This window comes from Mytilus galloprovincialis, chromosome 1 (genome assembly GCF_965363235.1).
Source record: "Mytilus galloprovincialis chromosome 1, xbMytGall1.hap1.1, whole genome shotgun sequence".
Lineage (NCBI taxonomy): Eukaryota > Metazoa > Mollusca > Bivalvia > Mytilida > Mytilidae > Mytilus > Mytilus galloprovincialis.
The window spans coordinates 96,881,895-96,896,259 of NC_134838.1; the positions used below are offsets into that span (position 1 = coordinate 96,881,895).

The 14,365-nt window shown below is 32.7% G+C and overlaps 1 protein-coding gene across 1 annotated transcript in view; it reads left to right on the plus strand.

Moving 5' to 3' along the window:
* Nucleotides 1–13,980, plus strand: part of LOC143046155 (adenosine 5'-monophosphoramidase HINT3-like) — a 51,031-nt gene extending 37,051 nt beyond the window's left edge. Inside the window, exons 2-5 of the mRNA XM_076219181.1 lie at nt 3,889–4,006; nt 4,436–4,502; nt 5,562–5,688; nt 13,449–13,980. Of these exons, the coding sequence (XP_076075296.1) occupies nt 3,889–4,006; nt 4,436–4,502; nt 5,562–5,688; nt 13,449–13,505 (369 nt within the window). The 3' untranslated portion in view covers nt 13,506–13,980. The remainder of the gene's footprint in view (nt 1–3,888; nt 4,007–4,435; nt 4,503–5,561; nt 5,689–13,448) is intronic.
* Nucleotides 13,981–14,365: the final 385 nt, after the last annotated feature.

A 14,365-nucleotide genomic window follows, 5' to 3' on the forward strand; every position in this document is an offset into this window, starting at 1 on the left:
AAACTATCCTGTAATTCAACCAATTGTTCTAACTTGATCACTTTGATTCTCAACAACCTTAAAAATGTTTATCAAATAATAGTTTCAAATATGTGCAAACAATTCTTTCTTGTTTGGAAACTGCACCTATATTCATAACAAGGAAGAAACAGATTTAACCGATTTTATATTACTTTTTTCTTTCTTTTTGACAGTGCTCTTGGTGTTCATTAATTCATATTAAGCGTGTACTTGATAGTCTGATTGCTATAGATTTGTTTGTACTCTTCTACTTTTTTTAAATTAAGAAGTTAGAAAAATATCTTGCAAAACTTATATACAAGTACCAATATGTTAGTGTCTGCGTTAATCATAATAGACTAGATGCTAATAATTTGTGTCAAAATCTTAGCGAAATACAAGTTAGTTGTTTTCTGAAGGAAAATATCAATTTTAACTTTTACCAATAAACACCCAAATCATATTGGAATACTGTAGTTATCTTTCTTTAAACATGCGATATAAAACTAGAGGTGAACAGCCATAACAGCAGAATACAGACAAAACACACGGTACCGTCAATACTGCTGGTGTATGTTTATTCATAACGATTGCTTACTATCTCTGCTACAAATATATGTCAAAATAATGACTCGGCACAACAACTTTCAGTGGCGGATCCAGAGGGGGGGTTCCGGGGGTCCGCACCCCCCCTTTATTTTGGCCGATCAATGCATTTGAATCGGGACATATGTTTGCACCCCCCCTGCACCCCCCCTTTGCCCTGGGCTAGCACCCCCCCTTTCGAAAATTCCTGCATCCGCCACTGACTTTTGTCACATTATTATGTTTTATATCGTGCTCAACAATATGCTTATTTTAGAACTACCATAGGCATTGAAGTATTTAAATTGGTACAGAATAGAAAAGGTTAGAATATTTTTATTGCCCCAATTACATGACCAAAAGGGCATAAAATCAGTTAACATTGATTGACATAATTGAGAATTACAACAATAGACATCACAGTGTACTTGTATATTTAGTACATTAGCATCGATCAAGAATATGATTAAGCAAGCATATGAATTATGAAAGCACAATAAGTCAAAAAAAAATTCATAACATTACATGTATTCGTATTTAGATTAGTAACTAGAATCAATATCCTTAATAAAAAAAAACTCGCCAATATACTACTAGTATTATACCAGTGGATCTGGATCAAACGTGGTCACAATCTTACTTTGTATGTGAAAGATTACTGCCGCTGTTGGTAATGATTTTAATGATGCATAGTTAGAACTGTCAAAATATTAACTTTGCTCAAGGGAGTGTGTACCCTAGTTTCGACACACTTATAAAAAAGAAGATGTGGTATTATTGCCAATGATACAACTATCCACAAAAGACCAAAATGACACAAATTAACAACTATAGGTAACCGTACGGCCTTCAACAACGAGCAAAGCCCATACCGCATAGTCAGCTATAAAAGACCCCGATAAGACAATGTAAAACAATTCAAACGAGAAAACTAACGGCCTTATTTATGTAAAAAAAAAAAAAAAAAAAAAAAAAAACAAATATGTAACACATAAACAAACGACAGCACTGAATTACAGGCACCTGACTTGGGACAGGCACATACATAAATAATATGGCGGGGTTAAACATGTTATTGGGATCCCAACCCTCCCCCTAACCTGGGACAGTGGTATAACAGTACAACATAAGAACGAACTATAAAAATCATTTTCATGATTATATAATTAGTAAACTGGAAATTAACAACCAAAAATGTATCATTCAAGCATGCTAAAAACGAATCAATGTCTATACCGGGTCAATAGTGTACACATAACTGATTAGTCCCGGTCAATGGCCGTAAGACGTCAGAACAACATCGGACTGGAGAACGACAACCATTAGTATCTATAGGAGTTTAAACAATGTTTGTTCCTATCAGATATACTGGAAGATTGGCTCATTTATAGTTCCTTTAATTATATCATATATTTTTTGGTGCCATTCTAATTACACCTGTTGCCTTGGGGATGCGATATCGCCGCATGTTTTAATTTCAGAATGTTTGTAATACATGTACTCAATATTCATTTAATCTGAATTTTCGTACATATATACTTCTTCCGGCGAATTGATAGAGTACCACCCAGACGCCGGAAAGCAAGTTAACTGCATGCATGTTACTGATTTTCTTATATTTGACCAATATACAACCCGTTTTGTTTACATCTGAAACTACACTTGAATCATTCCCTGCTAACCTTTTCATAACACTGAAATCTGTATTATTCAGATTAATGTCAGACCGTATCGACTTTCATTCATTAGTTTCTAATCTGTTCACGCCCCGGGTTCTTTTGATTATGTGTTCTTGATTTCTCCTTTTGATTTTATGATCAAATATTGGAACTTGTTTAATATCTTTGTAACTTATATATTTGCGGTTACCTTCTTACTATAAGGCGTTCTTTTTTTTTTTTTTTTTTTTTTATCGTAGCCTGCAATGCCTAGACATTAATTCTGCGTCAAAATGCACTTTTCTTGACAAGTTTTGAGACATAGTGCAATTTGATTTACATAACAATCTTTATTTCAGATTTTTTTATACATTTTTTTTTATTCTGAATGTTCCTAAAACATTCTATTGCTTATTAAAAATCAAACGAAATGTTCTCACACTGGATATTTGCTAAATGTAATGAAGTAATGACAGTAAGTACTTAAATAGAAAGATATTAATAATTAAAAGATTTGTCAAAATAACATTAAACTGAAGTAAAAACTTCTATAAGTAGTTCTTACGGTAATGTTTTTGCTATTATTGGGATCATTATTAAAGATACCAATTACTATCATTATTTACGTAATGGCAAAGATTAAGTACTTCCACATCCATTAAAACGTCAACAAAATGAACTGAAATAGTTTATTTACTGTTCAATTAATCTGCTAAAAGAAAGATGTAAAATCGATAATGCAGGGTAGTAAAAATAAATAAATACCAAATAAAGTATACAAAAATAGACATATACGATAAAATTATAAGCATCATAAACATTGTGTAAATACATGTAGTGTAAAGTAAAAGCACAAAAATACTGAACTCCGAGGAAAATTCAAAACGGAAAGTCCATAATCAAATAGCAAAATCAAAAGCTAAAACACAACAAACGAATGGACAACAACCCTTGTATTCCTGACATGGTTCCAGTCATTTTTTTAATGTAGAAAATGGTGGATTAAACCTGGTTTTATAGCTAACCAAATCTCTAACTTGTGTTATTATATTTTACAGCTTAATTCTTATTCAGTTTTAATAGTTTTTTTAAATTCTACGATTTACTTTGACAGTTGTTGCATGGTTGCATATGATGAAACATCGGTATTATGCCTGGTATTTGGGCGTATTTATAAATCCCAAAAAGTCCAATGAAAAAAAAAAAATGGTGGAATAAACCTCTCATATGCACGCCATGCGCATAAAACAACACGAGTGCAAACAATTAAACCATTATAGCTTACTTCCTAAAATATGACTTTATTATTATTGCATAAAGATTTTTCAAAACAGCAATTCTGATAGATTTTGGTAAAATTATAGTACCCATACGATTTCCTAATACATGTACTCATATGAGACAATTCAACCACTGCCTTCTATTCTCTCATACGCATTTATTGTATTCTGATTTAATTATGAATATTCAACCCGAATATGCATGAGATATTTGCCACTTAACATGAAGCAAATATCAGCCAATCAGTCTTTTTTCTTATATTATTTGAAAACGAACAAATGCAAACCTATGGTGTAAAACCGGTTACTTGGTTTCTGTTTTTATTTTAACATGATAGATTATATATCGATATGATTCATTTCAGGATGAAGACTTTGTTGTGTTTAGAGATATACGACCGGCGTCTAATCATCACTATTTAGTTATACCCAAAATCCATATACCAAACCCTAAACAATTAAATCAAAGTCACATTCCATTAGGTAAGCTTACTTAAAAAACATATTTTAATAGTTTTTAAATGTTATACGAAGTCAAGTATTATGTGCTTTTATTTTCTTCTGTTGCAGACTAAAACTAAAAATAAGATGTGGCTTAATTTCCGACGAGACAGCCTTCCACCAGAGACCACATGACATAGACGTTAATAACTATGGATTCTCGTACAGCCTTTAACAATGAGCAAAACCCTTGAAGTCTATTACATAAAAGGTAGGTATTTGTGTGCGTTTTCATAAACCCACCAATTTCCCATTATCAAGTCCAAAATAGGCAAGGTAGTATCAGAGCATTAGTTGCACCTCGGGGACAATACACTTACTAGTACACTTATACCCAGTTAATAAGTGAAACAGCATACTGAAGTTTTCTCATCATTATTTTAATTATAGTTACTTAATTTTGTGTTTTAGTTGAAAAACTGATTTCCATAGGACAACAGGTTTTGACAGAGAAAAAGGGTGATATAGACGATACAAGGTTAGTGCGGTTTTTCAAATTTATCTATATATTTCTACTTTGTTCTATATTTATTTTTATATATTGTCATTTGACTTTTCTTTTTTTCTCACATAACGCAAAGAGTTAAATGTATTGTAATCTTTTCAGTACTGACGTTGCTTATTTTCTTTATTTAGTGTTATAGTGTTCTTGTATTAGTCTTTAAAGTTTGTAAATTATTATTTTTTTCTGTTTACAGTTTAGTCCATTTTTGATTAAAATATCATTTTGATATGGCTTGGTACTTATATATCCCGTCATTATGTTATTGCGCTATGGTCATTTTGTGTTATCTTGTCTTTTATCTTTGCTTATGTGCTTTGTCTATGTGCCATTATGTTTTCTTTGTTAAAATATTTGTTTTTTCATTGTGATTAAGATTATAATACAATGTTGACTGCTATACCCTATTTTTATGACATTTTTATTATTATGTGGTTTTTTGTTTTATGTTAACACATACACATACAATATAATGAAATTTTATGTGCTTGTCGTACAACAGACAGGTTTAGCTAGCTATAAAACTAGATTTCATCCACTATTTTCTACATAAGGAAATGCCTTTATACCAAGTCAGGTTTAAATTCGTTTGATGTGTTTGAACATTTTGATTTTGTTATTTGATAAGGTACTTTCCGTTTGGAATTTTCTTTGGATTTTGGTATTTTTGTTATATACTTTTCCCAACAGGCAAAAGTCAGGAGCCTGTAATTCAGTGGCTGTTGTTTGTTGCTGTGTTACGTATTAGCTTTTTGCCTCATAATTCAAACAAATATTAACCAATCCCCACGATATACATATGCTACCGGTTCTATGGCATACATGTTTACCTTGATATGAAGCCTTTATATAAATCTGTGTTGACTGAATTACTGTTACCATGCATATTATTTTATCTTGGCCCTCTCAAAATGTAATTTTACATTGCGCTAATGCTTTGATTGGTTGATATAGATGACAATATTAATCTGACCCTTCAAGACGACGAAGAAAGTGTCGATGACGTTACTTTATTTGTGATTATGTTTTTTTCAGCTATGGTTTTATCTGGCCACCGTTCAACTCTATTTCACACCTTCATCTTCATGTTATATCACCGGCCTCCTCCATGAGTTGGTTTCAAAGAGTTATATTTAGACCAAATTCATTCTGGTTTGTTACGGTAAGATAACATATATATATTCTTACATATTATTCTTCAGCATTCTTATACTCATAGTGCCATGTGTGTGTGTGTATGTGTGTTTGTATGTGTGCCTGGATTATAATCATTTCCGACTGGGGCTTGGACTTATACATTCCCCATCTCTCTTCTACGACAAAACATATCATTGTAAAACTGCGTTACGCCCTTTTTATATGCAAACCCGCTTTCATTTTGAGAGATGTTACTACCTTATCTTGTATATTGAAAAAGTACCCGGACTTAACACCATACATGAAGTATTCTAAGTTTACAATAGTGCAGATGCCTGGTATTTCCCATTCATAGGAAATCCAATGGATAAAGTATAATTTGCAGTTGTCGGTATACATAAAGCAGCTATATTTGCTCATATGTATGTGTCGAAATAACTTTTATAAAAACTTCGTGAAAACAACAAATTTCTTAAGTAAAAAATTGAAAACAACACGTTTAATTGTTCTATGCGTCCGTAGCGCTTTCTGGATTTATTTTCACCAGGAACGCTCAAAGCCAAATATTTGAAATCTGTAGATGTATAAGTAAATAGAGGATTTTTTTTTTCGCTCAACGGTCAAGAAAACTTATTTTGTATACTTTGGCGTGTTCCAAAAAATGGGGGTTGACAAATGTTGATAATTATTTTTTCTCAAAATACAGTAGCGGATATAGTGTTTGCATAAAGTTAAAACAAAACCATTAAGGTTACAAAATGTAATTCGAGGCCCAATATAAATAAAGGCAACAGTATTAAACCACTGTTCAATAGTTATAAATCGATTGAGAAAAAACAAATCCGGATTACAAATTAAATCCGAGGGAAACACTCCAACTATAGGAGGAAAACAAATAAAAACAGGAACACTGAAGTGTAACCAGCAAACAAAAAAAAAAAAAAAAAACAAAAAGAAAAACGCCAACATACATAGAAACGAACTGAATGATAACAACTGCCTTATTCCTTACTTGGTACAGGACAATTTAATCTAATTCGGTAGGTCACAGTCGATAAAAAGAGGACGGGTGTGTGTAATACACAACTTTCGACTTCGTTGCATTTCCGTCAAAAACTTTGGTTTTTGTGGACATTATTCGTGGGTTTAGGGGCACTGTCACTTCCTTTCTGTTGATGAGCGAGGGGATGGACGAATATGATGCTATATTGCACTTATTTTCTGAAAATTCTTATAATTAAAAATCAGCAACACTGTAATTAGGGAATTATGTACCTAAAGAACAAACAGTATTTCTAGTTTATCCTGCACAATGACGATCATCAAACAGATATTCCATAACGGTGAACTGTTTGAAGTTTCGTCATTCTGTTTTCTTCCAGTCATTAATGTGTGTTTTGTTTTAGTTTATCCATTGTATATACTGTATATTCTTAATAAACTAATATAAGGTTTTAGTTAAATAAATAGCAAATATAAAATAAATCATCATTTGAATTGTTTGAACTTGGTAGATAGATAATAACCATAAAATAAATATTTGTGATTCATAATTGTTTTCAAAATTTCACAATTCTCAAACAAAATTACAATTTCTGGTAATCACACCTGACCTTGTAAGCATAAACGGGAGTCTGATGTGTGTGTCTGTTAATTACAAAGTCAATACCATTAAGTTATGATTACTTTTTCAAAATATTTTTTAAACATAGTATATGTCATTAATATTGAATGCATAAAGAATGTCATAACAAATCCACAGTGGGTCATTCCCCTTCCAAAAACAGCATGCAGATATTTTAGATTCGAAATAAACCAATTACTGTCTTCATCCAAAATAAAGTTATCCAGAGTCAGTATTGAAAAAAATATCCTTTCACAAGAAACAGTATTAAGGTACCTTGAGAGTGTACACGGAACACGAAACCAAACACAGGTACCCAAACAACTATACACCAAAAAACAACAACAATTAAAACGCAAGGTTGCAGCTATTCCGCATAGATAATGCTAAAAAATTCTAAAAAAAAATCACAAAAAAATCGTACCCATAAAGTGTGCTGAATAATCGGAACAATCTGAAAAGGGAACATTTAGTTAACGAGATTTTGATCAACCAGTACGTTGTAGAATAGTCCGGCGGATTTGTGAAAAATTGTGCACATCCTGTTACAAGCATGAAATTTGGCATAGACCTTCCTCAACTATTACTCTTTTATTTCAGATAGGGAGGCATTTGAAAAAAATGTCTCACTTCCGGTAAAATCCAAAATGGCGGACGTCATACTTAAATCAGCCCGATATTGAAGGCTAGCGTGTACAAATGTGTTATTATCATGCTACTATCATGATATTTGGTACAAACCTTTGTTTTTTACTACTTTTGGATAAATTAAATAGATAAGGTTTCTTCAGAAACCCCACTTCCGGTTAAAATCCAACATGGCGGACATTTACTTAAATAAGCTTATTTTTTAGGGAGGGTAATTGAAATGTGTTTTAACGTATTGCTACTATCATTACATTGTATAGGAACCTTTCTTTGGTGCTTCTGATGGCTAGAATGTATCCAACATGGCGGACATGTACTTAAATAAGCTTATTTTTTAGGGAGGGTAATTGAAATGTGTTTTAACGTATTGCTACTATCATTACATTGTATAGGAACCTTTCTTTGGTGCTTCTGATGGCTAGAATGTATAAGACATATGTCTTAAAAACCCTTACTTCCGGTAATAACCAAAATGAGGGACATATACATATCCTTTTTTTATTCAAATTTCAACTTTTTTCAAAATGTAAAGAAAATGATTTTATTTTGTGTTGGTCATTAAACTTTTGGCTTTAAGTTGTCCCCAAAACCACTTATTCTAGCATGTTGCAAATGTTTAGATATAAAAATATGACGTAAATTTCAAAGATGAGTCCTCAATCTATTTCTTCGATGAAGAGTTTTGGATAGATTGATTAAAACAAAACAAAATCACTATAGTATTAAAAAATATTTAAAATTACTACTATTTGGCCAATAATACATGTTTATCCACAGTCACCACCACATGCACACATCGCAGTGCACGGAATACCCGGTTTTCCACATTAAAAATAACCGCGGTATCCTTTCTTACATCCATAATGTACAAGCTTCTGAAAAAATTATGAGGTCTCAGAAAGAGTTTTTTTTTAAGGGACCCTCTTTGTCCCTTCGCGATCCATTAATGACTAGACTAGGTAGCATAAGAGTCAATCCCAAGCTCGTCTTTCTAAACACCTGCATAAGTATATTGCACGTTTTACATGCTTGAAAAGACTAGGCCAAGTCGTGGGAATAGCCTCACTTATAATGAGCTTTCTTTTTTGTGCAAAAATTGACTTTCTTGCTTCGTTAATCATGTTAGCTCCATTTGATACAATTGTGCGATCTTACAGTAAAACCCCGGTGATTAAGGCTGATCAATCATCCTTCTTTATGTTAAAGTCACATCTTCAAATACCATCAATGTCTCCCTCACAGTCTTTTTTTCCTTTTAAAGCAAAGTGAGAACCGTATCACAACCGGTAAAGGTATGGGTCAGAAGTAAGTGTGTGTGATCACTCATTGCCTAGTGTATTTGAAAGGCCATTGATAGATATTAATCCAAAGATTTTTGCCTCCCCAAACACAATCCATAGTTTGTCTGCCCCTATGTCACGGAATAGCGAAAAAGTATTGACAGCATCATCAGTGACTGTAAATCATGACTCGTTTAAGTTCGTGTTTCACTGCATCAGACACATGCACCATGATTGAAGTGTCAGTCTCTTTATGTGAACATGGTGCTACACTTAAAATACATCACGTGGTGGATAAGATAGAATATCCTGAGCATTTGTTGCTACAACTACCATACTCATCAAAGACTTCATCCACTCCTGTTACAGTTTCAAGGTATTTTATTATGGTAAGGACATGATACCCAATCATCATACTTGTTAGGAAACACCTTGAAACTATAAAAACAGTGGATGTAGTGTCGGATGTGAACATAGGCAATACTGGTATTTTGAAAGCTGATAAAAGAAGCAAGAGCAACATTTAGGGGAAAGGGAATACACAGACGAATCCATGATTAAAAACATCCTCAAAATTGGCAAAGTTTTCTGAGAGATGACGACAGTGAGAAAGAACTTTTAAGTTTTCATTCACAGCAGCTTGCTCAATACAATTTTGAGTACAAGGTAGTTGAAGCAACAAATGCTCAGGATGTTCAGTGTTATCCAACACTTGATGATGTTTCAAGTTTAGCACCATGTTTACACGAAGAGGCTGACACTAGAATCAAGATCGATGTGTCTGATGCGATGAAACACAGACTTAAATGAGTCATGACTCAAACAGATACTGATGTCATTGCTGTTTCGCTATTCCGTGACATAGGGGCAGACAAACTTTGGTTTGCATTTGGAAGGGAAAAGGTATAAGATATATATCAATCGATGACCTTTCAAATGCACTAGGCATTAAAAGATAACACGTTTGCTGGAAAAGGAACTGCGTTGGTGTCATTAATGGAGTTTGAAGATGTGACTATAGCATTTAGAATGATGATTGACCAGCCAACATCACAATATGGATTTGATAAGTTTAATGTCATTGAAAACGATACGTGGTTTTGTTGTAAGATCGAAAAAAAGAAACAGATTTGGTTAACAAGGCAAGAAAATATGTGTTTTTGGAATTAAACGATGTGAGAAACAATACCACAGTCTTTGTAAATGTTGGAAATCAGCTCTCCGATTGTGAATTGCGGCCTAACGAGTATGCTGATTGGGTATTATGTCCTTACCTTAATAAAATACCTTGAAACTGAAATACGAGTGGATGAAGTCTTGGATGCGTATGTTAGTTATAGCAACAAATGGTCAGGATATTCTATCTTATCCACCACGTGATGTATTTCAAGTTCAGCACCAAGTTCACATTGAGAGGCAGACACTAAAATCATGGTGCATGCGTCTGATGCAGTCAAACACGAACATAAACGAGTCATGATTCGAACAGTCGTTAATGATGATGCTGTCACTACTGTTTCGCTATTCTGTCACATAGGAGTAGACGAACTATGGATTGTGTTTGGGGAGGGCAAAAGACTTTGGATGAATATCTATCAGTGGCCTTTCAAATGCACTAGGCAATGAGTGATTTAATCAGACTAAATCACCGGGGTTTAACTGTAAGATCGCACAAACTTAACAGATGGGTATAAAATTGTACACGAAGCAAGAAAATAACTATTTGCGCAAAAGGGAAGGCTTTTTGATGCTGTCCCTCAACTTGGTCATGTCTTTTCCAGCATGTAAATCATGCAATATACTTAGGTAGGTGTTTAGGGAGACGGGCTTGGGATTGGCTCTTATGCTACCCACTCAAGGCGAGGACAAAGAGGATAGCTTTTTAAAAACTCTTTTTGAGACCTCATCATTTTGTCAGAATCTTGTACATTGTGGATGTAAGAAAGGATACCGCGGTTATTTTTAATGTTGAAAATCGGGTATCCCGTGCACTGCGATGTGTGTATGTCATGGTGACTGTGAATAAAAATGTATTCTTGGCCAAATAGTAGTAACTTTAAATATTTTTTAGTATTATGGTGATTTTATTTTGTTTTAATCAATCTATCCAAAACTCTTCATCGAAGAAATAGATTGAGGACTCATCTTTGAAATTTACGTCATATTTTTACCGGAAGTGTCAACTTTATATATAAACATTTACAACATGCTAGAATAAGTGGTTTTGGGGATAACTTTAAGCCAAAAGTTTAATGACCAGCACAAAATAACATCATTTTCTTTACATTTTGAAAAAAGTTGAAAATTTTAATAAAAAAATATATTTCTATGTCCGCCATTTTGGATATTTAAAGAAGTAAGGGTTTTTAAGACATATGTCTTATACATTGTATCCATCAGAAGCACCAAAGAAAGAATCCTTCACAATGTAATGATAGTAGCAATACGTTAAAACACATTTCAATTACCCTCCCTAAAAAATAAGCTTATTTAAGTACAATGTCCGCCATGTTGGATTTTTACCGGAAGTGGGGTTTCTGAAGACATCTTATCTATTTAATTTATCCAAAAGTAGTAAAAAACGAAGGTCTGTACCAAATATTATGATAGTAGCATGATAATAACACATTTTTACACGCTAGCCTTCGATATTTGGCTGGTTTAAGTATGATGTCCGCCATTTTGGATTTTACCGGAAGTGAGACATTTTTTTCAAATGCCTCCCTATCTGAAAAAAAAGAGTAATAGTTGAGGAAGGTCTATGCCAAATTTCATGCTTGTAACAGGATGTGCACAATTCGTCTGAAATATGCTTGTAGCCGCCGGACTAGAACACAAAAAGACGTTGTAAACATTATCTCCTCAACCAATGAATCAAACATGCCAACATTAATTTATACAATGTTTTTGTGTCTTCGTATTGTATTGTTATTTTATGATAAGATTGTAAAAAATATCTTTCTGAATAGAAAAAGTATTAAAGTATAACGGTATTTTCTCGAGAGAAAAAAAAAACAAGCTTCATTTTCTTAGTGTGAATTTTTCTGCTTACACAACCCGAAAATCCACTAAAACGATTCCTATTTATCAAACATTCGAAATTTCTGATTGTCCACATTTATTTTCCTGATTATTTCACCGAATTCACCTTTTTTTAACTGTAATAATCAAAAGCGTTCACAATAATAATGACACTATGTATGAGTATTAACTATTGAACACCCAAAAAATAATGCCTTTTCTGATTCAGTCCTTCAATTCTTGTGCTTTTCTACTCGTATACTGTTTAAAAACTAACAACTTAATTTACAATTGTTTTACCTGACAATTTCACAGGTTTGTTTATCCTTGTTCTATATTATCTAACAATTTTTGCTTCAAGCTTGATACACTTTTAACAATATTCTTAAAGAAAGACAAAAGTCAAATTTCAATACATATTAAAAACTTCAAATAAAACTTGAGTGATGATATATTAGAATTATAACACCAATCAGATTCTTCGAGCAAATAACAGGTGTAAACATTATCAGATGTCAAACGAATTGAAAACTGTATATTACTTATAAAATTTGGATCATGTGCGAGCCTGGAAACTGCAAAAAATGTGTTTTATTATGCAAAGAAAAATAATGATAAAAGTAGAAAGAGTAAGGGAACAAAAATCAGATAACTTAAAATTCTAGAAAAACATGATAGTGTATAGATAATTCAAACATTTTTGTGTTTTAAGAATGCTTTACTGAATGCTATTTATTTTATTCTATGCTCTGAGGAACAATTTCGTGTATAAAAAAAATGAAAATTCTTGAATTTGTTTTTTGTCCATAAAGTTATGAGTTTTGAACAGCGGTATACTACTGTTGCCTTTATTTGAATTGAGCAAGAGATGTGAATTTGGTCGATCATATCCTTTTAGGAGACGAGCACTTGATTTTCTTGGGGTGGATTTTTTTCTAACTAAATATTGACTGCACCTTAAAAGTTGCGAGTCTCGCTTAATTTGTTTGTCAAAATATTCATTTCCAGACTGTTTTGTTTCGTTCTTACCAATCCCCCTTTCCCGGGGGAATATAAAATCGTCACCTGATAGTTATGATTGTATAAAAGAAGAGTGGCATGTCTGTATAATAATTATTAACTTTTTTTATTGTGATAATGAAAAATAAATAGGAATTGAGTGCAAAACATTTATGTATTGCTTATATTCATAAAGATTTTATTGTTTTGTAGGCGGAATGGTTAATTTCACGACTAAAGGCTATGGAAATGACACCTTGTAGGATGTGATAGGATTAGGCGTTCTTTGATTGGTGTAGTTATACGGACACCATAACACGGCCATTTTGATTATTTGTTAATCTTATTTTAGATTGGTGCGATTATTGCCTATTAAATGTTGTCGAATCGATTACAATGTGATGTTTCTGTCAGCTTTTTGGTTATTTTTCATATCTGAATTACTTGTTTGTTGCCACGGAAAATGACATGACCTTTTTTGTTTTTTGTTGTATATCGATAAAAATGAATATTTAAGGCTTAATGAGAGGAGATAATCACACGAATTTGATTGCTAATATAATGTGTTTGTGTGATGAGAAATAAAATGAATTCGTAAGAATATCTATTATAATGCCTTTTTTGACACGAACATTCAATATGCGTTGCTTATGATTATTTACCCACAAATTGTCTTGTTTCTTAGCATAACAAAACGCTGATATACCAGTAGATCATATTAAACAGCAATGTTTTGTGTTTTTTATATTATCTTTTTATTTATTACCAAGTCCTTGGAAAAGAAAACAAAATCAAGACGAATTCCCACTGAATTTGCTCCACTCAAAGTCAGTATAATATAATACGTCATTATCTACTAGAATTCGAGTACTAACACGTCTGTATCTTAAACTACAAACATTTTCAACATGACGCAGCTGGTTGGATGTGTGCACATGAAACATACAAACATTTTTATCAGTAATTGTGGAATTCTTTCAGTAGTATTATTCACATCAGACATGCAACCAAGCGTTCCATTTTACAATATCTTCCTGATTTGAATAGTGAAACTGGAACTTCCTACCCTGCCGGAACACATGAGTCCACCCTTTGATTTGTTAAATATTGGTTCGTGTTAATTTTGCATA